This window comes from Hesperophylax consimilis, chromosome 19 (genome assembly GCF_061612785.1).
Source record: "Hesperophylax consimilis isolate HC1 chromosome 19, BYU_Hcon_1.0, whole genome shotgun sequence".
Classification (NCBI taxonomy): domain Eukaryota; kingdom Metazoa; phylum Arthropoda; class Insecta; order Trichoptera; family Limnephilidae; genus Hesperophylax; species Hesperophylax consimilis.
This window is the reverse complement of record NC_142854.1, coordinates 7,060,421-7,088,369: the sequence shown is the minus strand read 5'-3', so window position 1 is coordinate 7,088,369 and position 27,949 is coordinate 7,060,421. Positions and strand designations below refer to the sequence as shown.

Sequence of the window (27,949 nt, the reverse complement as noted above, 5' to 3'; positions counted from 1 at the left end):
GGATTTACCATCATGTAATTTGTCATTGATATCCATTATTAAATGACAAAATTGTTAAAAATTTTATAATTATTTTAATTGTTTGACCTGAGAAACCATTTTGCATTTTCAATGCATTTTGAAAATAGGTATTTTGCATTTTGCATTTGAAATGCTTTTCTAAAAACCATTTTGCATTTTGCATTTTCAAATGGAAAAATTTTGACCCATTTCCATTTTGCATTTCAAATGGTTTTGGGTACCCATTTTGCACATCTCTGAACATAAGGTATACCAAGAATATACACATGTTTATCTTGTAGCTTCCTCGTAATAGAGTTTTCACTATCATTTAGACATTTTTTCCCGTTAGTTTTATATTTATCTTTATATTTATGAAAAGACGATGTTTTGAAATCAAGTTGTATAAAATATATTTTCAGGGGCTTACATTGCTAACGCTGGCTTAACCTTACGAAATACATAAAAATAAAGTACTACGAAATTGTGTATCTTTAAAAGATCTACATAAAAGTATATGTCTTTGTCCTAAGGATAACCCCCAACAACGCCGGGTACATGCCAGATAGTAACTATTAGAATGCAATATTTTTCATTTCCAGAAACTGAAATACTTACTTCTCTTTATTATGTAACTGCTACAAAATATTTTAAAAATAAAATGTGCATATTAAGCGTGTCACTATTTTCTGTATATTTACCACATTTTTAACACCGTGTCATAATGAATAAATTTAGTATAATGACTGAACTGAATATGAAAATATGGCTGGTTTTTTTCAATAAATAAAACTAAAAATACGTGTTTATTAATTATTGTACGTAGAGAAGTGATTCTGAATTTTGGTAAACTTGTAGAATTCTGCTGCATGCAAAGGGTCTTTAAAAAACAATACTTGATTTTAACTTAAATATCTAATGGAGACAACTATTTAAGTCGGGGGTTTAAGTAAACATGCACACAATAGGTTTTAAGGTTTAGTTTGGGTTATTTTAATATTTTATGCATATTTCCTAACCTCCAAACTTAACTGTGATTGTGAAAAATGGAACTTTATAGCATCTTTTACCATCTCCCACGACATAAATAGTTGTTATTTGTAGTAGTGATTTAAGCTGAAAGCAAGTGCTATTTATATATTTTTGCAGCGGAATTCGAAAACTTTGCCCTGTATTTTTAATTTATTTTTAACAATTTTTTAGAAAAAAATATTGTAAAGAAATATGACACGCGTCAAAATACTGGACGGACTATCATTATTTCATAAGTCAGCTGATTTTGACAGGTAGCCATTGTTTTTATTTTAGTGTCATTCTGTATTGCTCCTATCAGAACCCGAATACCTTGATTCGTTTTAAAGAGATGTAAACAGTGACTTCATATCAATATTTACTAAAAATAAACAAACAGTGTCAGATCACGAATAACACACGGTGACAACGGATTCGGTTAAGTTTATAAGAGAAAAGCGTTATCCGTATCAAATATAATAGTATCAAACTACTTTGACAGGCTATGATCCATTTTCCACTTGGCACGTCAAACATATTATTATCTCCGTTCGACATGGCAGTACGCCGTAACAGTTTGAATCGATTGAATAAACAAAATAAATATAACCATGACTCACCGCTGCACTTAAATTTTATTTCCACCGCTATATTCAATCAACACAAGATTATATTATTATAATTGTATTAGATATCGCACGAATATAATACAACGAGACACTCGGTGATGAAGCATTGTCAACACTTTTTGTATTAAATCCATAACACATTTTCGGATGCCATAAAAGTATTAAAAATACCTATTCAGCGCATTTTGAAAAACACGCTGGAATTATTTGAGAAAGAACTTGGTTGCCCGAGTGAAATGATCGTTCCGCATAGGCGATACATACGCACAATACTGTTATTTCATCTTTTAATCCGAACACTGGCCGTAATTCATCGGTGTGAGTGAAAAGGCATATAGGTTATTGAATTTCTGTAGTTGACACGGTGCTGCCATCTAGCGCATAACCTATAACTAACTATGTACAACATTGGAAGTGTGTGTCCACACCGACACCGGCCGTGCAAGCCTACGAGCACTACGAGCGATTGGACGGCCGTACACCGTGCAGTGTTTTGACGCCAGTATAATACTAGACTTGTGTCACGGTGCACTCTGTTGATTAAAATTTGAAACACAATTAGCTTCTAAACAAGGTCAACAGTCTTCGTAAAGTCGGATGTCGATGAAAATAATTAATTATTTTCGGTTTTATCGGCTGTTTTCCGACAAAGACCTGTAAAAGTGCGCGATAATAGTGCAAGCGATCGGGCAGCGGGCTCGCGGCGGTCATGTGCGCTCCCGTCGACTCGACGATGAAAACCTTACTCGAATATGGATGACCTAAAATACGAGTGTGACGAGAAAAAAAGTCATCCGTTTCGCCGTAAAGAGTCAAAACCGGAATTATCGGTGCGAATTAACTATTCGGAATATGTTGTACGGTGTACGCTTGTCCCATCGAGTGAAGTTCGCCCCAACAGGAACGTCAGAGGCAAAATGTGATGTGTCAACCGGATTGTTTATGATGTGATGAGCGGGTGATTGTTGATACTGTCGGCCCACGGCCCAGGCATGGACGGCCCGCGCTTGCCGCAGCCAGGCCTGCCCGTGGCCTGCGTCAAGCTGGAGACCGACTTCGAGCAGAGCATCGACGCCGTTCAGGCCTCGCAGCGGCGCCTCAACGGCCGGCCGGAGCCCCGCAAACGCCGTTCGCACCGCGACCCCGACTACCGCGACGGCACGGGCTCCGAGGATGAGGTGAACGGGCACCTGCCCCCCGAAAAGCGGCGGCGCTCGGGCGCCAGGGCGGCCCGGCGGGTGCGCGCCCCCAGCGGCGGCAAGCCCTTCAGCCACCAGATGAGTCTGTTGCCGCGCTCCCGGCTGCTGGCGAGGGTGGTGCCCGAGCCGCCCGCCAGCGGCAAGCCCCGCAGCATGATGGTCCTTTCCAGCAAGAAGAAGCAGAACAAGAAGGAGCGGGTGGACACCTACCACAGCCAGATATCAGAGGACCGCAACACCATCAAGATCAGGATAAGGAAGGGCACTTCCAAACTTCAGGTATACCTATAACGTCTTACATCTTAGACTGTAGTCCCTATCTACATTACAATTACACCCATCACATATGACTTTCCTGCAAAACTTCCAAGGTTTTCTTTGTGCAATGTAAGGTTATGTTGCATACTGTTTATCCTACATGATAAGTTGTACTGGCAATACATTGGTAACGAATCGTGCTCTGTCAGCGGCTAATACAAATGATTTGTGCCGAGAAAGCTGATAAATAAAAGTTAATGTTGAATAATAACAAAGATTGATTGCACATTTTGTTAAATGATAACAGTGACAACAACCTGATGATAAGCCATTTCTAGGTTTTCCAATGTAATATAATGTAGTGCACATATTGGTTTCGGTGACCTCGGATATAATGCAACAAATAAGAATATCCAGGTTAATATTTTAAACGATGTTAGTGTTCATATCGGATCTCGATAATAATATACAAATATAGTTTTGTCCACAAAGAAATGTATGGCTTTTACTGCGAAAAACATTATTTGCAAATGGTGGGTTCTTTGAATTCTTTTATCAGATATTGTCAAATCATATCTCTTGTTTATCTGCGGGTGATGATATTGAATGAATGATATCGTTTCTGCACTAGTATTTCGTGACTGATCTTTCTAAACAATTTTTCTTGGAACTGATAACAGCAGGAGATTACTTCTTTATCATTTAAGTTTTTCTTCAATGAAATTTAGTCGGTATCCATGATCCATCGATCTGTTGATATCGACACAAATCATTTACTTTCTATAATCATCTTCTTCTTTGAATTATATTATTATTTCTTCCTTTGGGACGGTCTGCATATCTCCTATAAGCATTTACTCATTGTGTGTCTTGTATTTATTGAGAGTAGCCCAGCCTCTAGTAAAGTTCACCAAGGTGCTTCACAATGGTTCCTGGTTCCACAACATGGTATTTAACTCTCTGGTACCAGGAATGAGACAGTCCAAAGTACTCATAAACTAGACCAGACCCTAGACGAAACTGACAACTACTCAATATGGACAGAAATTCACTGAGGGAACTGGTAGGGCTACTAACGGGACACTGCCATCTCAGGAGATTCATACAGTTGTTGTAGGGAGTGGAAAACACCAATATATGCAGGAAATGTGAAGAGGATGAAGAGACTCCTATTCCTCTATGATGCCAATGTCCCGCCCTGATGGGAACAATGCTCAAATATATCTGGGAAGATACATTGTGGAACCAGAAGACAGCCAAATATCCAATAACAACCCCGGTGAACTTTATCAAATGGACTGGATTACTGTTAAATGAATGAGGTGAAATAGGAGACAGCACAATGGAACCATAGCGTGAGTGCTCACAGGAACTATCCATACGCCATTTCCGCTTTAATAAATAGTAATTCCCCGATATTTGAGCCTTCTCCCCATTAAGGAAAGACATGGGCACCAAGGTACCAGGCAAATGGGTGTAACTTCATCCTCATAACATTTCCTGATTCTGATGTTTAGTCACTACCGACAGCTGCAAATCTCTCTTGGTATTGATGTGTGCAGTCCTTATATTTCACCCCGAGAGCTCCTGTTGGGTTACACTTCAATAATATTAATTAAGTTTGGAAACATCATTTTTCAGTATTCTGAATCTCTCAATCTTCCGAAACAACTTGTCTTCCATTGGTGTAACTCTAAGTGGCCAGGGAAGTACCAAGAGGCACGGGGGTCCATCGAAGCCAGAGTCAAGTTAGCCTCTCAGAAGCGGGGCGTACTGTACAGGGCCCGCAGTACTGCAGATAGTACACAACTGCTGACCCTGTACAAAGCCCCACTGTTGAATTTGGCAGCGACCTCTTGTCTGGAGTCCCAAAATACCAGAAAACACCATGGACTGGAGAGATGATAGATTGCAATCTTTAGAGCACAGGGGTCTGGTAGGAATGCTGTCATTGTTCTACCAGTAACTAATAATAGTCATTGATCCCTTCGGCGCCGATACATAGTCCGGAAACATGCCAAAACGTGCGCCCAACATTTGTACATGGTTAACATTTGTTATATAAGAATGGGTCGTTTCTACGACTCTTTCTTGAGTTCAAAAGCTCGGCGGAAGAACGATTTGCCGGCCTCTGTGTTTCCTCTCTTTCTTACAACATGGGTCCTTTCAAAACCCTCTCCTTAAAAAGACAACCGTATTTCTTCCTTAGATTACTCTCAGTACAATGTGTACAAAACTGTGGTACTCGTAATAGGTAAATTCTAATAGTAAACGTGGAATACTCATCCAAATGGTGAAATCCCCAGACTGCACAATGGGGTTGTCTCCTACAACCGTATGTCTTCCATAGATTACTCTTAGTACAGTGTTCACAAAACTGTGGTATTCGTAATAGGTAAATTCTAATAGTAAATGGGGAATATTCATCCAAATGGTGAAATCCCCAGACTGAACAATGGGATTGTCTCCTACAATTGCCTATACGCAATACAATGCATTACCTAATAGCCTAAAACTTCCAGTAACGAACAAAAACACATTGGCAAAAGCTCTTAAAGATCAGCAATTGTATTAATCAGTGCCACATTCTTTCTTTGGATCTCTCTAACTGTGTTTATTTATTTTAATGTATTTATGAAATATTTTCCATTTAACTGTATCAAAATCGGTTCTTCTATTGGCTTATGTTGTTTTGCGGCTTTCACTTTTGCATTTCAAATAATGCCAATGTAAGTAAGCATTCCCCTAGAGAAGTGTTGATAAGAGAATTTTTGGCTCGAGAGTCCAAAGACTCTAATAGGATCTGTTAGCCAGGGCGGTTCTTCTATTGATTGGCTTGTGTTGTTTTGGGACTTTCACTTTTGCATTTCCAATAATGCCAATGTAAACAATAACCCCATTCACATTTATTATCTGAGCTGTGTTATTTTATTTTTTTATGGCATCCTCAATTGGGGTATGTTAAGAGGCTGAACATTGTGGGGAGTATAAGGAGATGGAGAAGTTCCTGACTATTCGGATCTGGTGACCAAACACGACAAAAGATTTCATGCAACGTTTCAATTGTGAATGGTGGGCTTACATCAGGGCGATACTGAGAGTATCTTGACTTATTATTTTAAATGAATAAATTGTGAAATGATTCAAATTAATCAAATAAAATTTATTTGCGCACGCCGGAAATTGAACCCGCAACCTCGAGATTGCTAGCTGAGAGTCTTACCCGTTTTTACCATGTAGGCCTTCTAAATTTTAAATTCCATCTTCCCGCTATCTATTCTATATTGACTGTGTTTTATTATCGTTTATTAAAACATTTAATAAGGTCGTCTCCTAATTTTTATTTTTATTTTGAGGAAAATGTAACGGCAATTGTAAAATTAGTTTTTCGATATCTTCAAAAATGACGATAGTTATTAGCTTTCAAAGTGAACTTGGGTAAAACGCGTGCAATGGTATCTCGTGACGTCACAGGAGACACGATTCAGTATAATTAATAATTCAAAGTGAACTTGGGTAAAACGCATGCAATGGTATCTCGTGACGTCACACGAGAGACGACTCAGTATAATTAATAATTCAAAGTGAACGTGGGTAAAACGCATGCAATGGTATCTTGTGACGTCACACGAGACACGACTCAGTATAATTCATAATTCAAAGTGAACTTGGGTAAAGCGCATGCAATGGTATCTTGTGACGTCACACGAGACACGACTCAGTATAATTCATAATTCAAAGTGAACTTGGGTAAAACGCACGCAATGGTATCTCGTGACGTCACACGAGACACGACTCGGTAAAATTAATAATTCAAAGTGAACTTGGGTAAAACGCATGCAATGGTATCTCGTGACGCTACACGAGACATGACTCAGTATAATTCATAATTCAAAGTGAACTTGGGTAAAACGCAGGCAATGCTATCTCGTGACATCACACGTGACACGACTCAGTATAATTTTGAAATTCAAAGTGAACTTGGGTAAAACGCACGCAATGGTATTTCGTGACGTCACACGAGACACGACTCGGTATAATTAATAATTCAAAGTGAACTTGGGTAAAACGCATGCAATGGTATCTCGTGACGCTACACGAGACATGACTCAGTATAATTCATAATTCAAAGTGAACTTTGGTAAAACGCACGCAATGGTATCTCGTGACGCTACACGAGACATGACTCAGTATAATTCATAATTCAAAGTGAACTTTGGTAAAACGCACGCAATGGTATCTCGTGACGTCACACGAGACACGACTCGGTATAATTAATAATTCAAAGTGAACTTGGGTAAAACGCACGCAATGGTATCTCGTGACGTCACACGAGACACGACTCGGTATAATTAATAATTCAAAGTGAACTTGGGTAAAACGCACGCAATGGTATTTCGTGACGTCACACGAGACACGACTCGGTATAATTAATAATTCAAAGTGAACTTGGGTAAAACGCACGCATTCCCCTGAGGTGATATCTCACAAAAGCGGCGCTATACAAATTGTCCAATAAATAAATAAATAAAAATGGTATCTCGTGACGCTACACGAGACATGACTCAGTATAATTCATAATTCAAAGTGAACTTTGGTAAAACGCACGCAATGGTATCTCGTGACGTCACACGAGATACGACTCGGTATAATTAATAATTCTAAGTGAACTTGGGTAAAACGCAGGCAATAAACTAAAAACTTACCTTTTTAAGCTGTCGTACCCTTAGATTAAATATACCATTCCTAAGAGAAAGTCCAGTTATATTCAATTTTTCAATTAAGTCCTAAATCCTGTATCTAAATTTCGCCAATAAACAATTAGATAATGTTAATTAAGTGTTAATCTCAAGTGACCTACCAGGTAAGTATTGTACTGTATATTTTCTCCATAAATAGTTAAGTAATAACATAGATCACTGTAGAAATGTATTATAAGTTTGTACAGCGCCCTTGAGGTGATTTTGCACAAAAACGGTGCTATACAAGTCATCCAATTGTTATTATTATTAATGCTATCTCATGACGTCACACAAGACACCACTCAGTATAATTCGAATGGCAGTGCTGCAGTACCGCCGTGCATGTAGTGTGATGTCATACGCTTTCAGCTGGCCGCAAATATCAACATTTTGTCCGCCTATATCTTCGGTACTATTCGGTATTTTCAAAAGATTCTAAAAGTTTTGTTGGTAACTGAACTGATCTAAGAATATGATGCGTTTGGTGATGTATATGATGCACATGGGCATTTTTGTAAAAATTTGTACATATTTTTAACATTTTTTATGCTTTCCTTTTTGTTACTTTTACGTTTTATTTATAAGTTTTCACCGATACGAGATTACTAGAAGTCGGTTTTTTTTTATTTAGTGCAGCAATTCTTAGACTGACTACCATAATATGTACTCCTCATTGCCCAGATTACTAATGGAGGTTAATAATGAGGATTCTTCGGTAGACGTCTTTAATTTATCACTAAATACGAAAGATTGTTGCTGGGGCACTTAGGTTATGTATAAAAATAAAATAAAAACTGTTTAATAGTACATAATATAATTGTATATATAGTTTTTTAATTGTGTAAAAGCCCCTTAAAAGACATTAAAAAATAAATAAATATGGTCACTGAATGGACCTAACGAATTCTTTGCCAGAAATTTTAAACTTGATTTTTATCAATGGTGGTCCAAATTTATGTAAAAACTGTATATTTTCGAAAAACATATTATGCAAGCTGTTTAAGACACCTCAAAATTAATCTTACATTTCTTAAGGCGATGCATTACGTCGTGTAATATTTTAAATTGAGCCGCTATCAATAACAACCCTTACGTAGATGGCGATAAGGTTTAAATTCCCGCTTAACACCATCCGCCTGTTTTGATTTATGCAAGAAAAAAACATGGCCAAAAAGTGTCTTTTATTTTATTTTGTGGATTTTCGGGCATAAATATTTTTTTTTTTTTCGATCATTTTATAAATAGCTTAATTTGCCACATTATACAATAAAATTATTACCGAAAATGGGTTCGTAAGTAGGAGATTTTGAACTTTAAAGCAGTTTTCATAGGCCTTATGCATTATTTTTTTCTGGGCTTATAAAAAGACTTATCTAAAAAATACTCGATAATTTCAAAGGCCAAGATGTATTCTACTCGCAGTATTTATTTAAAGCATCTGAAACTTTTCTAGGCGGCCAAATTTTCAAACCAAAAACACATGATTTTGCATTACTACGTATGGCATTGCCTTAAATTAAATACGTAATCAGGCTTTGTTTAATTGAACTTACAAATGGGATATGGAAAAACACACTTCCTTTTGATATAAATGTATTTAACTGACTAAATAAAGAAAATTAGTAAATTTGCATGTTAAAAATATATACCTTTACAATATTCTACAATAAGTAACCAAGAACAAACCAAATCAAATTGTGGGACATGACAAAAAGGCTATGCACAAACTTTTGTGAAAATTAAAACGCATTAAATTATAATGTAATAGAGTATCGGTGCTTGTTTCCCCAAACTTCTATTTCTCATAATAATCTCAATCCCTTAACTCAACTCATAATAGATAATAATACAGAGGGATAAGAACAGGTTAGTAGAAAACGTTAATCATAATCACGGGTATGCGTAGTGTAATACCGCAGTATTAGTGGCTGACAGATTTTTAATCCGCCGGGCCCCCAAGGATTAGGGATGTGTTATTATCGTATTAAGAGGGTGATCGCCGACTTTGTTAACGATCTGGTTGATTTGACAAATATCCATCGCGATGAAAATGTAAAAAAGCAGTAATACCCATTTGCGGCACTATGAGAGGAATATTTTAAATCGATTTACCAAAGCAAATACGGAACGCTTATTCTAACTGGCCAAATTTCGAAGCAATTCAAAGAATACTGGGTCAATGACATCGCAAATGTTATCTGAAGAAACGTGAAGTTAGCAACTAAAAGCGAAAAGCGAAAATGACCGTGTTTTTGAGGATTGGAACAAAGTGAATGCATGTCTAAAATAATCTTGCATTATGAGTAAATATTTCAACCCGAGCTGTATACTGCTCTCTTCACCGTACAACTATACCAGCGCTGCAGCGGCGTATTAGCGAATCCTTATAACTATGACTGAATTAGTTTAAAGAGTAGCAGAAATATCAACAATCAATAAAAAATATACTTTTGACAAAGATCCAGTCATGTTGCTATTGCTGTTTGCTATTAATGTTAACTATTAATAACCTTGTTAATTACTGGCACGCATTAAAAACCAATTATCTGCAAATACTGCAACCTGCGCTTGCTGTTTTTATTCTTAATAACTCCTCTAGCGAACCATTATATTCGTTTTGTTTTTAAAACTACCTATTGTTATTTTTTTTTTACATGCCGTTTTTCAATGCAATGAATTGAAAAATATTTAAAAAGTACTGAAGAGATAAACTGACAGAAGTGTATTGTAGGCGTGTCTGGTGTGCCTCAAGTAAGGGAAATTTGTCTTTACTTCGGGTGAAATTAAACTTCTTGAACAGATAATAATCAATTTCATTAAATTAGCGACATCAGTTATCTTTCAAATCGGTATGGATCACACTTCTAGGAGGTTTCTGTTCAGTGGGAAAAGACAATATGGCATCTTGAATTATTTTTTTTTACAGTTCTATGGATGTTTCACTCCATAATACCATTCCATCAAGTATTGACATTGTGAGCTGAAAGTGTTGGCATTGTCATATAAATTACTGGCTATAAAAGCTGTGTTTTTATTGCTATGATGTCAGAAAAACAGATTTCCTGTTTTATAGTAATGGGGTTATTAGCCCTAAAGATTTTTTTCCCTCAATAATTTGCTGTGTGGAGGGACTTTTTAAAGAAAAGCAGGGGAAGTTTTGGTGGAGAAAATTTTTTATGAGGGGTGGGTGGGAATCTGGTGGTCAGCGTGTCCAGTAGTGACGGACGTTTGATCCCTCTCACTGCAGTGTAAGGGATAGTTGTAGATCAAGGTCCACTTTTTTATGAGGGGTGGGTAGGAATCTGGTGGTCAGCGTGTCCAGTAGTGACGGACGTTTGATCCCTCTCACTGCAGTGTAAGGGATAGTTGTAGATCAAGGTCCACTTTTTTATGAGGGGTGGGTAGGAATCTGGTGGTCAGCGTGTCCAGTAGTGACGGACGTTTGATCCCTCTCACTGCAGTGTAAGGGATAGTTGTAGATCAAGGTCCACTTTTTTATGAGGGGTGGGTAGGAATCTGGTGGTCAGCGTGTCCAGTAGTGACGGACGTTTGATCCCTCTCACTGCAGTGTAAGGGATAGTTGTAGATCAAGGTCCACTTTTTTATGAGGGGTGGGTAGGAATCTGGTGGTCAGCGTGTCCAGTAGTGACGGACGTTTGATCCCTCTCACTGCAGTGTAAGGGATAGTTGTAGATCAAGGTCCACTTTTTTATGAGGGGTGGGTAGGAATCTGGTGGTCAGCGTATCCAGTAGTGACGGACGTGTGATCCCTCTCACTGCAGTGTAAGGGATAGTTGTAGATCAAGGTCCACTTTTTTGCTTTTGTTTCGATGTTTTATGTTATATTTATTATAAGATTGAAAGACCTGAAAATGTCATCGGAGGTCAATAAAATTGTGGTTTATCTCATACATTGTGTAGGGTCAATAATTAAGTATAGGGATTTTGAAATTCTAAAAACAATAAAATCACTTCTACCTAGTATGCAACATCATTACCAAAATGTTCATTTTGCAGAAACCGCGACGGAGAAAGTCCCGCCTCGTAGCGTCGCCCTCTCCCACCCCCTCCCCGTCCACTTCCAGCTCCGAAGAAGAAGAAATGGAAGGTGAGGAAGAGGTGCAGGAGCAGGTGCAGGGCGGCGGGGAAGTGGAGGAAGACGGAGAGGAGGGCGAAGATGAAGAAGAAGAAGAGGAAGAAATGGAGGTGGGCGGGGAAGTGGCCAGCAGTCAGGAAGAGGAAGGCGAGGGGGAGGTGGAACCCGAAGACTGTGAAGAGGTGGAAGAGGAGGTGGTTCCCGTGGCCGCAACCACTTCTGCAAGAACGCCCCGGACGCGGACGCCTAGACAAGCCAAAACTGCCAAAGGTGTGTTACCAATAGATTGCATAGTTTACCAATTTTTGAATTTAATATTTATGTGAATACTGCACAAAAGTCCCAACCACTCTCAACTGGGAGCCATTGGGACTATGGTAGTGGGGAGCAACATTATTTTCCTCTAATTTTTTAATTGTATGCGCAGCCCATCAACTTATCTGTGCAAGAAATGATTTATTTAAATACAAACCGCATGGAGTAAAAACGTTTTAAATATAGAATAACTAAAAAATAAATATACCAGGGTACTGAGATCTGGTCACCAAACATGGCTAAAGCAATTTCCAGAAAGGTTTTTAAATCTGAAGGGTGGTCTTTCACCAGGGTGAACAGAAAGATTTTCTGGCATTCTCAATACATGACTAAGTCCCCTCAATTCCAACTCTTGTATGAAGAGTAGCATGAATTCAATGTTATGCCTATCTACTATCGTCCAGCTTCTTATTCAATCCCACTTTGCAACTTCTGCCGCTTCCCCTTCCAGCGCCCAAGGCCCCGGCAGAGGCGGTTAGCGCTCCCGAGCCGCGGTCGCGTCAGGCAGTCAACGCGGGCCCGTGGGGCGCCAGCGTGCCCGAGGAAGTCCTGGCCGCGGTCTTCCGTCACGTGGTGAACGAGGAAGGCAGCCTTCCAGCTTTAATCAGGTACGTTCCACCAAAACATTGATGAACTATCACCACCATTTCATTCTACGTAAAGAGTATTTTGTGAGCAACCCTCAACTGTCCAGTTTAACACAAATGAAGGGTTACGGAATATACTGACTTCCTTATTATATTATATTTTATCACTTACTTATTTTGCGCATTAAATTAATTTATTTATTTATAATTAACGCCCTTTTTCGGGGCTTTTACATATGTATATTAAGAAATATTTATTTATTTATGTATTTATTTATTAGATACAAATAATTACATACATATTAAGGAAGCTTTGGCTGTCCAACTAGGAAATTTTCCCGTTTTAGGACAGCCAAATTGCCTGGTTTAGTTAACATTTGTACACGCTGCTGTTATGAATTATATTTCCATACTTTACATTAATAGTTACGCTAGTAATATAGTCTATATACATATATATTTATCAAAGTAATCAAAATAAAAACTTTTTCAGACATATTTGTACACCCGAATATTAGTTTTTTTTATGAAAACACCTGATAAATTTTATCAAGGTACATGTAATAATATGCAATTAAGGAACACTGTATCCAGGGTACATGATAACATATTGGATTAATTCGATTTATAGTTACAATATAAGAAAAATATTAGGTGGGTTTCTTAATTTGATCGTTAATATACGTTATTAATTGTACATAACTGAATCGATTCATTAACAACATAAATTGAAGATGTCCACTGACTAGTATTCTGGGCGAAGAGCAATACATATGGTAGTTAGTCCCAGAATTCTGCACTGAAATAAATCCTTCAAAATTAAGTAATAATTCAAAATGAGTGCTCCCCCACAAAATATTTTTTGCGGGTTTTTTGAAAATGGTTCACGCGGGCCACTTATAATTCGTTCGCGGGCCTGGGGTTGGGCAGCCTTGCTTTAGAAGGAATGGGAAAGGCTATAGTGTCAGCGCACGGAATTTAATCGTTCTTGGCAACATCATGTCTTTTCCCTTCATTTATTTAATACAGAATTTTTTTACAAAAAATGTACAAGATGGCTTCAAAACTAATTTTCTTTCTCATAAAATTTTCTGTTTCCAGAGTGGGAGAGGTGTGCAAGCGATGGCACGCAGCTAGCGTGACACCGGCGCTGTGGGACAGCGTGGAGCTGTCGCACAACACCAAGGACAAGTGGAAGACGGACCACCGCCTCGTGTGGCTCCTCGAGAACCGACTCTCCATGTGCCGCCTTTTAAATCTTAGTGAGTCTTGCTCAACATAATATATACCTGCAGGATGTATCTCTAACTCTATTAGTAAAGCTTTTTCAGTTTTTTCTTTTCTTCTTTGTTTAAAAGTAAAAGGTTCTACTGATAATTGTGTTTATTACGTTACAAATAATAGGTCTGAATTTAGCTACACTGTTCATTACCCGAGGGTTGGTAATTCTCCGGTTCGAGAAGCTTGTTGTCTGTCAATAATATCCCACAGGTAATTGCTACACTCTAGTGACATCTGTCGGACTCTGGAGTAAGCTTTATGACTAGCGCCATCTAACGCTTAAATATTCAACTTCTTATCATACATCACACCTTTTCAACTCAATCTATCCACCATGTAGCACGTTTCTACACAATGTATGTAGGTTAAACTCCATGGATCATTGTGACATGCGCGTACTTCAATCGTATATCGATGAACCGGTCAGTGGCTGATTGGCATTGTGTCTGGTACCTACCCTGGCATTCTGAGTTCAATTCCTCAGCTGGCCAAGTCCTCCATCATGACACAAGCAACATTTTCCGCTTACTATGGTGGTGGTAGGAGATTTTCAAATATTTAGAAAAAAATAATATATGTAATAGGTCGAAGACGCCTCCACAATGGCAATGCACTTTTTCACAGATAAAATAAATATGTTTGCACATGACGAAATGACGGGATAGAATAAAATTAAAAAAATATTATTTCAAGGGAATAGAATGTAATTTAATATCCTAGGATCATTTTTTATGGTTCAAACTACAATAAAATCGAGTCAAGTGTGGTTGAGCTGCTACGTATCCACTAGGGCATTCAAACGTTTGATAGATCTAGGGGTTAACAATACATTATGTCAACAGCGCTAAAGAGATAACTGTGAAAGAAGGGAAGTGAGTTGCGGATATACCCGTATTCCCTGAAGTAAGCTCAATTGACCAAACATCTTCAAATATTGATATTCCTTCTTGATCTTAATATAATCTATTCCATTTTCCTAGAAGTCAAAAGTTCTTATGTAGGGTTTTCAATCCCACAATCCCACAGGATTTCAGCAATATCTGATTCTGTTTATATAAATAAGTGGTGGTCAATCTTTGACACTGAAAGAGGAACTGAACTTGATGTTAGAGAGGGTAGAGCCGCATCTGAAGCTCGGAAACTTCAAGATCTGTTTTTGAGGAAAGAGATGTCCCTTTTTAAGATCGGAGGTATCAGGGAATTTTTGTCAAATACCTTCTTTATGACAGTCCAACCAACTAGTGTTGAAGCAGAGAGAATGTTTTCTGCTGGTAAGCTTTTTGCACAAATGTCCGCGTATGGGTGAAATAGTCTTCGTATTTACGATCTTATTTTTTTCAGTCTTAAAATAGTTGGTACCTTTTGAATATCTTTTTTATAATATTACTAGTACCAAAGATGATTGATACCAAATATGTAATAAGAAACATTGGCATTATTTCAATACCCCTTAATAAAAATCCCGTGGTATACTGCAGGATTTATAAATGGTATCTCTCAATACTGCGGGATTTGAAAAAATACGGGATTTACAAATCGTAGTCGTAAATTGGTGACATTAGTTTATTAGTACAGATATCATTTATATTAACAATTTTTTGTTGAATTCCAGGTAACTGGAAGGTGTCAAACTTCCCATGGGTGATCAGCAGCCTGGTAGAGTGCTGCCCTCTGTTGGAGGAGCTGAACCTGACGGGCTGGAAGAGGCTGTCCATCGACCAGCTCCGGGACCTGACGCAGGGGCTGCTCAAGCTGGCCAGGCTGGACCTCAGCTGCACGGTATTCATAGCCATATCTCCACTCTATAGTCACATTGCAATTTGGTAGGCGGGTTTGTAGTGATAACCAAAGGCTCCACCATAGGTCACCCCAAAATGGTTTGCTATGTTTGGTGATTTAGCAGGGATGCCCAAGTTCATCAGGTGAGGTGTGTTCAGGATGCGCCTGCCCACCACCTACGTGGCGTGCCAGATCGGGAGAGGCTGGTTTGGGCAGACCCTTTGAATTCTCCTACTGGTCTCTTTCGACCCATCGCCTTGCTCCGCATTGGGAGAGATAGATCATTCGTCCGTCACTCCCGGACACACTGATCCCTAGATTCCTACGCACCCCTTTCATACCTTCCCACAACTTCTACACAGCATGATGACATAGGCTCTGAGGGAAATAATTTTGAATGAATGACTTAAGAATGAGTCTTAGAAGCGATCCATTCTCATGTGACTAATGTCAACACGAGTTTAAGGGAGCATCTTCCAATGAAATACTGGTTGAACAAGGACAACATTCCCACCTGACGCCCGTGTTTAATGATTGCAATTTATTTGTTAAGATTGGAGATTCTTTAAAACTGGGTGACCGGATAACTCATCAACACGTCAATTCAACACACCTTTAAAAAGTGATATGAAGTCATGAAAAGTGATGAAACAAAACCTAGGTTAAATAGGTTACGTATGTAAAGTTTAGATGTTAGTTTTTTTTCATCGCTTTTATTTAGTTATCATGGAACCGAAAACGGAATAGATTTAAATATGAATCAAAGTAATCTTATAAATTAAATTTTTACCTGATGTATGATTGAATAGCATTGATTATGTTTATTTTAGTCGGAGACGGGTTCCTCTGGTGGCTGCTTGTCGGTGGCGAGTCTGACGCAGATGACGCAATGCATGGCCGGCAGACTGACTCACCTCACGCTCGCCAACAACAAGTTGGCGGGACTGCCCGTCATACTCAACGCCATCGCCGTGAGTTCAGAATACTACTTATTTGTATCAACGCACAGTCCCAACCCGAGATACCGGCCTGCTCTTACAGCAAGAGTATGTCGTGGGAATATGATTTCAAATGTTTAATGTAAGGAGACCCAATTGCAAGGCCAGCAAATTAACAGTATTTATATGCTGGCCTTCATCTTGTAAACGTCTTTTGTTCTTGCACAACCCTCAAGTTTGCAGTACTAATATTATATGCCTTTTAGCAACACTGCCAGCAGATATTAATGAAAACTTTAATACAATGGTGATTTTCGCTCATATCACTGACGTCAGAAGAGTAAAATATTATCCAAAGTACCTATCAGAACTTTCTCTGACCATTTTTTTAATAATCTAAACATCATGTCACTTAAACAACTCTATGCTAAAACCATACTTATTTATTCTCACAAAAATAATACACTTGATCTACTAACGAACATACCTAACAAAATCACTCGATCCTTCAATCAAAAATACATCCAACAAGCAAAAACAAAGACAACATTTGGACAGAGAAATTTAATTTACTATTGCATAAAACTTTACAACAAATTACCACTCTCCTGCAAAAAACTAACAAATCTCAATATACTCAAAGAATTCATAAAACAATGGATCTGGAACACAGGGAAACACGAAATTGATAGAATATTGCTACCAAACAAACACTGATTGAAGTGAGACAACCTATGTAATATCCAAGTGATGTAAGTATAATTAAAACAATCGCCTTAGATATACATTGTAAACTGTTAAGTTTTAAGAAATACAAAAAATGTAGCACACATTCTAACTAGTGAAATAGATTATATTAAAATGTAAATTTAATAAAATGTAAAATGTCTTCCCCAACACTGGAAATCCCAGTGGGGAAAACATTATTAAATAAAATTATGTCAATACAAACAATAGTAAATAAATAAATAAACCAGGTGACAATCTTTTTTGGCACCAGAACGGTACGAGCATGTCTTAAATAAACTACGACATCATTCGTACTTTGACCGCCGACGAATGCACATCTAAAAAACCAGACTCTGTGCAGAAAAGTAAAGTTCCATAAAGTAAGGTAATTGTTTGCAGCGCAGTTCATTGTGCGACTTTTCTGCGCAAGGCCTGAATGTTTGTATCTAACAGACCGTCAGGCATTCTTTCATGTAGTTTATTTTTAATACGGTGAGTAGCAAAATATTCGATTTTGGAAACAAGCTGAAATTTTTTTTTCTGATTTGCAAATACGCGTATTACATAGCGAGCAATTCACGCGCCATTGTGAAAAGGACTACATAGTTATTTGTAAGCAGATTTTATTTTCGAATACCAAGCAGTGATTGACTGTCTAATTAATTTATTTACAAATCACTGAAAGGGACACGTCTACGCCACTTCCCCGTTGGTTTGGTTTGTTGGTTTGTTCCACTCACCCTATTCTACTATGTTGCCCATACACAGAAGAGTCTGCAATTCATTTCAGAACACGTTATTGCACGATGAACTTCGTATTATTATCTGTCTTTGAAAAAATCCTGATTGAAAATAAGTATTTTTTTCCGTACATAATCGGTGTCGAATGAATGTGTGGTAGCTGTTTTTGTAGGGTGAAGTTAAATGCGCTTGTTTCAACCAGTAAGTTACCCTGGCCTAGGGACTTAAATAAGAGCTTTACCAGTACTGCCCATTACAATTTTAAAAATTTTACCGATTGCATTCAATTGGCGTGGAGAAATGACGAGGATTAAAATTTAGAGGGAAATTTTGGGTTAATACTTTTGACAATTTGAAGTGCCTCTTATTATTATCCTTTTGAAGATTTGATAGAAAGTAAAGTATATTCCGTACATGGATTGATTGTTTGTTTGTGTTGATTCCTCGCAGGCCAACTGCCCCAGCCTGGAGCTGCTGGATCTGTCCAACCTGTGGGCGGTGAGCCACCCGGCCATGGTGCCCCTGGAGCGCCTGCAGAAGGGCTGCCCCCGCCTGCGCGTGCTGCGCATCACCAATTCGCAGGTGGTGCTGGCCACCGCCACCACCCAGGAGCAGGTATTATAATATTACTCAACCGTTTTGCATTTTGTCTGTCTATTAAATTTTTTGTATTTTACATTTCCGTTTCAGGTTAATGGTTCAGTAAAGATTATTATTCTCAATTGTGAAATTGTCGTCTTTTCGCTTTTTTTTAATACTATTATGGTATCTTCCTGCCAGGACAAATCGTATAATCCCTTATCTATTAATATAAAGAAGAGCGTCTGTGACAGGCGGCGTGGATGTGATTTGGATACAAATATACAGTTCTATTCTGAGATTGGTGAAAATTTGCACACTTGATCTTCAAAACAAGAGGAAGGTGAAGGGCAATGCCGGGGACTTTAGTTAGTTTGAAATAAAAAAATGTTACATAAAACATCTATGGTTTATAATAAAGTAGTTAGGTATTTAAGTACCTACATACAAATCTTACGATTTCAGAGGAAATTTTGGTTTATTATTTATTAATAAGTCGACTGGTTCTTGAGCACATGTGCGCAACAACTTTTACACCGTGCTTACTCTAATGCCACTCATGTTGGAATTTTTTGGAATGGAATTTTAACTCTTGTGGTTTGAAAAATTTATTAAGGACAAAATCAGAATCGCTTGCACTAATGTCTCTGTAGATTCTACTTTTTTTTTCATGAAGGTAGTGGTTCTATGATGGCTTACGAAGTAAATTGTCTGTGATGAATGAATGTCTGTGATGAATGAATGTCAAAATTCAGTTTCCTTCAAAGATGTCCCAAAAATGAAAATATCAGAATTTTGAATGTAGTATAGTGATATAGAGCAGGGATAGTGCAATGCAATATATTCCATATTTTGAAATAATATATAAAATAAAACATAATAAAAATGCATAGATAGGCTCAAAAAATACGTAATTTAACCTCTCAGAAAAGGACTTTTATTTACTTTGTGTTCCTTTGCGAACTGTCAAAACGCGAAAATTTTTGTGTTATTCACGAGTTTTGTTAAAAGCTTCATAACTCACGTTTTGGGAAACGTAGCCTCATTCTAAAAACTGTTTTGGAAAGATTATGAAATTCACTATCGTATTGTTTTGTTGTACGTAAATATTTGCGTTTCTAAATATACATTTTCTGAAAACGTCAAAAATATCTAAAAATCGCTGACCATTATTTCAAAGCTGTGAAAAATGTATTGTTTTCTGAGTATCATAAAGAAATAACACTTTATATATTGAAGAAATATAATTAAAAACTATTAGTCACCTCAAAATATTAACCGTCCAAACTAAAATATTTTTAATAAATTATTTAAAAACGCAATAAATTATGAACGAACAAGATGACAAATCCAATCGACTTAGATAATGCACCTCTAGATTACATAGATATTCTTGAATGCAGACGCGTAGCGTTATTCATTATCGATACTCTGTTTTTTAAATCATGGCAATCCGTATACTAGTGATGGAAATAAATCGATTTTTGTAAAATCTCGCGCGTTTACGTGAAAAGACGTACTAATGTCTTGACCGCTATTATCATATTTACGTCTTTTGACGTTCTAATGTTCCGAGTGGTTAAGTGAAAAAAGATAAACACAAAAATGTGTGCAAGCAGCCGTTTATGGAGGATATTTGAACATCTCCCGTCTCCCGAGGGCACGGGGGACTCCATCCATGTGGTGGCGGAGAAGCGCTCTCAAAGAGTGCACTCGTCCTTCCAGGAACATTTCCATAGCGCTGCAGTATCAGCATTATTGTAAGTTACTTTTAGCTTCTGCCATTGGGATGCAGCGTAATCTACCCACAGTTCTGACGTGTACAGCGAAGTGCAGAATGCGTTGAATAGTATCTTTTTCACTTTTGTACTGCAAAGGTGAAAACGCCTTGACAGCATACCTGCTCTAACGGATATCGCTCTTCTTTGCTTTTCCATATCCTCGATGTCTTTCAGGTCGTCTGTGATAATGTCCCATATATTTGACGCTATGAGTAACATCCATTTTCCTTCCGTCTAAATTATTTCTTTGAAAACACCTTATTTTTTTCATGTAGGGTATGTATTCAAGTTTATGTAGTGTCTCGGCTGACAGTCAGGGGATATTTTGAGGATTTTCTGCGCTGATGTTACAGAGGTCAAATAAGAGAAAATTATATACACAGTTTTGGATACGAGGTTTACTGTTCACAGAACTATAAGAGAGAGCTTTCTCCAACTTCCCTAGCCTGGAGCTTTTGGACATGTAAATAATAATTTAATTAAATTGTAATCTAATATAATCAATGTTCATTTCAGATGGAGTCCCCCGGCTTCCCGATGCTGGAGGAGCTGTCGGTGGCGTGCCCCTCCACGGACTACAAGCTGGTGGACGACGAGGCGCTGGGCCGGATCCTGAAGGCCTCCAACAGCCTGCGCCTGCTAGATGTGCGCGGCTGCATCCGCATCACCGACTCCGGCCTCATCAAGGTGCCGGCCTGGGACCTGCAGCATCTCTTCTTGAGTGGTGAGAGATACATTATACCAATTGCCACTTCATTTAACCAACCTAATGGCAAAATGTGAATGTTACTATGTATAAAAAAGCAAAAGCACTATGGTTCAGATGCAACTGGCAGAGCTTCTTCCTCTTGTCTGTTTGTCCGTCCATTCGCAACCTTATCTCTTTTGTGTTTGTTTTGTACGACGTGTCGCAACATTGGTTATCTTTTAGATATTATAATTGCCTTTCAAAAGAAGATATTTACCTATTGAATATTAGTAAACTTGAAAAATTACAACATGATGTATCGAATGACACTGTAAAAATACAAGACACATTATATTCATACTAATCGAACAATGAACTTATGCACGAACAGGCCGCTAAAGTATGCCCACTGGACCTAGTTCAGTGAAACCACGAGCATTGTCTCAGTAACGTATCTTCACTAATCATCTGTCAAGCATTTGAACAAAACAAATAAGGATTTCGAATAAAGAATTATTCATTCATAAAATAATTTTGGTATTTTATCGCTCGTCTGATATGATAAGTAGTTCCAAAAGAACGTTCAAATTTTGAAAATTTAAAGTTCATTGAATTGAATAATGTTACGCATTACGGAGGAATATTTCACATTACTTAGTTAGTTACCCATGCACCCATGAAATTAGTGTTGATGTGATGATGGTACTGTGGTCACTGGCTAACAATATCTTGGGGCTCTATGAGCTTGTTGCTGGTGCTGTTAGATATTTATCAAGTATATATCACCACCTGAGTGTATGGTTCTGGGGTCAATCCGCACCAAATCATCCAGGCCATGTCACCCACCATCTCAGATTTTGATGAAACTTTAAATTTTTAATCCTTCCATATAGATAAGAAAATATACCAAATTTTACCTTCCTACCTCAACTCGTTTTTTTTTTATGGGCAGTTGAAGTTTGGGCAAAATAAGCGTTTTTACATATTCCGAGCACTCCGGAAGAGCTTGTACCTTCAATGAAAAAAAATTGTATCTTTGTCATTTATAGTGCAAATGCAATGAAAATTTTCAATATTATCAAGAAAACTATGCTGATTGCAGAAAAAAATAAATAAACCCTTTACATTTATCTACTTGACTTTAAAAAATTACCAAAAGTAATTTTTTAAGTAATTTTTGGGACGGAAAAGGTACTTTACAAAAAAGCAATATCTCGGGAAGGTACAGTGTTAATGAAGTAATTTTTTTTTTATTCATATCTACAAATAGCATAGAATCACATACAAAAATAAAATTCATGGCATTTTACTTGCTTCAATAAATAAAATCCATTTTAAACTTTTTTCAAACTTTTTGTAATTTTTTTTTTATTCTTATCTACAATAAACATAGTACAACCTAAAAAAATAAAACTCCTGGTATTTTGTGTGCTTCACAGTGTAGAAACGTTTTTAAAATGAGAAATCTTTATCATACAGAATTGTTCTAGGTTTTTTTAAATCTAGATACTGTATTTGCAAATAAAAAAAGTCAAACTTATTCGGTCCTTTACAACATGCTGGTAAGCTTGCAATGTAAGCTTAAGGCACCAACAAAATAATGTACCTTGTTCCTTACCCTGAATGCATACACCATAGCAATATTTTATAACAAGATCAACTTTTTAACTCTTTTCAATACAAAGTTAACTCTTTAAAAAACAAATACAATAAAAATAAAACAGGCAATGTAGGATTAGGTTAAATGAAAGTACATTACAATAATATTGTTTACAAATAAATGTTCAAGTTCATTTTTTACTTTTATTCTTGATCTGACCCATAAGATGGTTGAACTTTTGATCAGCATGATGAACGTCTTTTTCAAGAAAGTAGTAAGCTCTTCCTGAACCTTTTGTTGTGGGAGGGTCAACGATATTAAAAATATTTTGTAGTGGAACAAAACAAATATCTTCTTTTTGATGTGGCCAGTAAAAGGATGGAGCTGGGCCAAAAGGATGCATAAACTTGATTGATACATCACACTCGTCTTCATCTTTGGAAACCACAAGTCCAAAAAACCAATGGTTGTCATATACGCAAGCTACATAAGAGTTTGTACAAATATATTTTCAACTTCACTTATGTCTTCTTGAAAAGTGTTAAGCTCTTCAATTTCATTGTTAAGGTTTTGGCTCTTACTAATTTTTGCTCTGCATGCATTACAATTTTTTTGTCCAGGGATTGCTTTATTAGTTACTTTTAGAATGGTATTAATGTTCTCTGAAAATTCCAAGGATACTGTTCTTAAAGTTTTTGTAATTTTCCTTTTGTGGCTTTGGAACGGGTCAAAACAAGCTTTTTGAAATGTTTCATATTTATTTAAGTTAAATATTCTGTGGTGCTCACAAATGTTGAAAACCAAGTCTGTAGATACAAAACTTCTTTGTTGAATAAGCTTTTTTTCAAATTCACTTAACAAATCCACACTCGTTAATTTCTCTGACTTAGTATAACTTTTTTTGTGACATTCAGTACCATTATGTTGTCCCACACTACATTTAACTAAACTTGTTTCGATTAGAGACATTTTAACAACGTACACCATAACATGAAACAACTACTGTATTTATATAGATGATCACTGCTTTGAAGCTGACTCAGAACTAAGCATGTCAGAGGAAACAAAACATGTAGTATCCTGCAAACTTAGTGATGAGGCAGATAGTAATTTTCATGTTCTGTCTTGTTCTTGTTGCAGATACATCATTTCCATGTAGTGACTTGTCTCTAGGACTGTTTCTTTGATATTAGTCCATTCATTCAACCTATATTACTAGCTATATACCTAAACTATAACTTGCCCAATTACAAACTAAAAATAGATATAAAAAAAATCACAAAAAGTTTGAAAAAAGTTTAAAATGGATTTTATTTATTTTTGTATCTAGATTTAAAAAAACTTGGAACAATTCTGTATGATTAAGATTTCTCATTTTAAAAACGTTTCTACACTGTGAAGCACACAAAATACCAGGAGTTTTATTTTTTTAGGTTGTACTATGTTTATTGTAGATAAGAATAAAAAAAAAATTACAAAAAGTTTGAAAAAAGTTTAAAATGGATTTTATTTATTGAAGCAAGTAAAATGCCATGAATTTTATTTTTGTATGTGATTCTATGCTATTTGTAGATATGAATAAATAAAAAAATTACTTCATTAACACTGTACCTTCCCGAGATATTGCTTTTTTGTAAAGTACCTTTTCCGTCCCAAAAATTACTTAAAAAATTACTTTTGGTAATTTTTTAAAGTCAAGTAGATAAATGTAAAGGGTTTATTTATTTTTTTCTGCAATCAGCATAGTTTTCTTGATAATATTGAAAATTTTCATTGCATTTGCACTATAAATGACAAAGATACAATTTTTTTTCATTGAAGGTACAAGCTCTTCCGGAGTGCTCGGAATATGTAAAAACTCTTATTTTGCCCAAACTTCAACTGCCCATAAAAAAAAAACGAGTTGAGGTAGGAAGGTAAAATTTGGTATATTTTCTTATCTATATGTAAGGATTAAAAATTTAAAGTTTCATCAAAATCTGAGATGGTGGGTGACAAATCCAAAATTTTCTGGATGATTTGGTGCGGATTGACCCTCTGGCGACCTATGCCTTAATATTGTTCCAATAATCTCTGCTCACACAAATAAATAATAGTTGCTTCATGAACATTCCAGGCTGCTGCGTGACCAGACAGTCATCCTCGTGCCTGGAGCTGATCTGCGAGAAGTGGTCGCACAGCCTCCTGGAGGTGGACTTGGCCTGGTCCACGGCGCGCCAGCCCCTGGACGCTGCCGTGGACTCACTGGCCGACAAGGGACGCGAGAGTAAACTCCGGACACTCAATCTGTGCGGCTCATCGGTGTCCTTCGATCCTGTTAAAAACATCCTCCTCAAGTGTCCTAACCTGGACTCTGTCAACCTGGCCTCGTGCAGGGCCTTGCCTCGGGGCATGAAGAGACATTACACCGGCAAGGAACTGCAGGACCTCAGGGACTCCTTCGACCCCGTCAAGAAGAAGGAGAAGGAAGAACAGGAGAGATTAGCCAAAGAGAAAAAGAAGAAGGCGCAAGAAGAAGCCAAACAAAAGGTGGAGGATGCTAAGAAAAGTAAAGAGGGACTCAAAAATAAAGAAGAAGGAAAGGACACACCTGTTAAAGATGATCAAATCAAGAGTCCAGATCACAGCAGTCTAGAGACAGAAGATACTAAGTTTGGCATCAAAAGCCCTCATTCGTTGGTGGTGGCCAGCCCTAGTGTTAATAAAGCCAGTGACAGTGACAACACAGCCTCGGTTCGGTCCGCCGAGCAGGACTACTCCCCCCAAACTGTTACCGCACAAAACTTTAGTCCCGCTCCCAAAAGTGCTCCCTCAGTGCATGAACCATTCTCCCCGCAGCCCAGTACCAGTGGGCTCTCTACCCCACGGAGCAACGTCCAGGAATTTAGCCCTGCCGGCAGTCAGGTCACGGCCGACCCCGTCAGCGCTTCCAACCTGTGCGACTCTGATTCCAGGCAGGATGCCACCAGGGCGTCTGGCTGGAACGCCGAGCAATATAGCCCTTTGAAACAGGAAACCCTGTCTTCCTCGCAACCCAGTCCAGACACGGCTTTCCCCGCTGCCGGGGCTAGTCGCCAAGATACGCACAAGCCAGGCGGGACCTGGAACATCGGCCACTACAGCCCCTCTGTCAGTCGCCAAGAGAGTCCCTACTCTTTTCAAAACAGTCCCTCCCTCGCCAGACAGGAGAGTCCCTACTCTTTGCAGAAGAGTCCATCCGTCGTCAGACACGAAAGTCCATATTCTACCCAGAAAAGTCCCTCCGTCAACAGCCCATATTCCTCCCAAATCAGCCCCTCTGTCATGAGGCAAGAGAGCCCCTACTCTTCACAGAAGAGTCCTTCGGTGGCCAGACAAGAGAGTCCGTATTCTTCCCAGAAGAGTCCCTACCCGTCTGTCAAAAGCCCCTACACGTCACACAAGAGTCCGCTGCCCGACGTGGGCTCCCTTCATAAACCTAACCAACTGATTCAAGGCTGGAACTTGGATCAGTACAACCCCGTGATGAGGCAGGAATCCGCCAGCTCCAGTCAGCCCAGTCCGGAGACTGCGCAGGTTCTGTCCAGGTCGGCCAACTGGAATCTGGAACGGTTCAGCCCCATGCCCTCCAGCGCCATGATGCCGAGCCCCGACACGAGCCAGGTGACCTCCTCGGGCAAGCCTTGCGGTCAGTGGAACCTGGACCGATTCAGCCCCATGGCGCGGGCTGAGTCCTCCCCCGCGGCCGTGCCAAGCCCCGAGATGTCTTCCGTGAAGCCGGCGCAGTCCTGGAACCTGGGCCACTTCAGCCCCATGGCGCGACCCGACGTGTCGCCTGTGGGGCAACCCAGCCCGGAGACGGGACAACCGGTGCCCAAGGCGGGCTGGAGTGCGGGGCACTCGGGCCACTCCGTGAGCCAGCCCAGTCCGGGGAACGTACAGCTGCCCAAGCCGCTCCAGAGCAACTGGAACCTGGGCCAGTTCAGCCCCATGGGGAAGGTGGACAGTTCTAGCGGAGGGGGGAGTACCCACGCGGGTGGGGGCCCGCTGCCCTCCATGTGGGGGGCCGGGAGTGCCTCGCTTCCGGGACACAATGTGAAAAGTGATTCGGACCGGACAAGAACCGCATTCGGTGACCAAGTGACTACGACGACTTATTGTGCTGACCAAAACATTTTCCGCGGCTACCGGGCCGATATCAATGGGCCCAGTGTAGAGTGAATGACTTTACTACTTTACAGAGATGAATAATTCCCGAATAAGAGACGTACTTACATCACTGTTTTTATACCATATTTATAGACAAGTCTGAATAGAGAAACGTTCTAGGATAATTTAGTGCTTAGCTGATTGGGTAGAGGTTATTACTAGACATGTGAAAGTGCGCTTCATCATGTTTTCTATTTGTTTTTGTTGCTATTTTTGTATCCATCTAAATGTTTGATATTGTTGAAGATTTTATTAATCAATCGTTTTGTACGATACAATAATTATGTACTGTAAATATTATGTTGGTAAGTTGAAGGCCGTAATGTTTATATAATTAAATATAAAGTCAACTAAATTATATATTATAATAAATATATTCTGTTCTGATACAAAACGCAATTAACATCGTCTGTTCATGTGATCCATTTCTATGTACAAAATATAACAGTCAATTGCTTTACTTTGGACCCAACGGTAGTTTATTGTTTTGCCAATTACATAAGAACTTGCAATCTTCCATCCACAAATTATTACATGGTCGTTAGTAAATGTGTCTGGTTCCCTCCCATGCGTCATGGGTTCAATCTTCTGCTGGCTATTTGTCCATCATTGCACAAGCCACCTATAATGATGGTAAGCAATAGGAGTTATTATAATATATGTAATATTATCTTTCTTTATTAACCCCTCAGGCCTCAAGCATATTCTGTCAAGGTCAGAAAATTTCCGCTTTGCGATAAAATCTAATTGAAGAAATATTTCTGAACATATCCGAAAACTAAAAATTGTTTTTGAAAGGTGATGAAAT

General features: G+C 38.4%; 2 protein-coding genes across 3 annotated transcripts in view; one reads left to right on the top strand and one right to left on the bottom strand.

Moving 5' to 3' along the window:
• raw (NDT-like domain-containing protein raw) overlaps positions 1-1,899 on the bottom strand; it is a 224,183-nt gene extending 222,284 nt beyond the window's left edge. For both annotated transcript variants that reach the window (XM_089643337.1, XM_089643333.1), the window contains exon 1: positions 1,632-1,899. The gene's annotated coding sequence lies outside the window, so the exon portion shown is untranslated. The remainder of the gene's footprint in view (positions 1-1,631) is intronic.
• A 247-nt stretch (positions 1,900-2,146) lies between these two features.
• On the top strand, positions 2,147-27,523 carry Fbl6 (F-box and leucine-rich repeat protein 6). The gene is made up of 9 exons (XM_089643554.1): positions 2,147-3,118; positions 11,857-12,205; positions 12,702-12,858; positions 13,939-14,099; positions 15,731-15,897; positions 16,728-16,868; positions 18,756-18,920; positions 21,182-21,389; positions 25,070-27,523. The coding sequence occupies exons 1-9, from the start codon at positions 2,633-2,635 to the stop codon at positions 27,151-27,153; spliced, it is 3,918 nt and encodes a 1,305-aa protein (XP_089499680.1). The 5' UTR covers positions 2,147-2,632; the 3' UTR covers positions 27,154-27,523.
• The last annotated feature ends 426 nt before the right edge of the window (positions 27,524-27,949 follow it).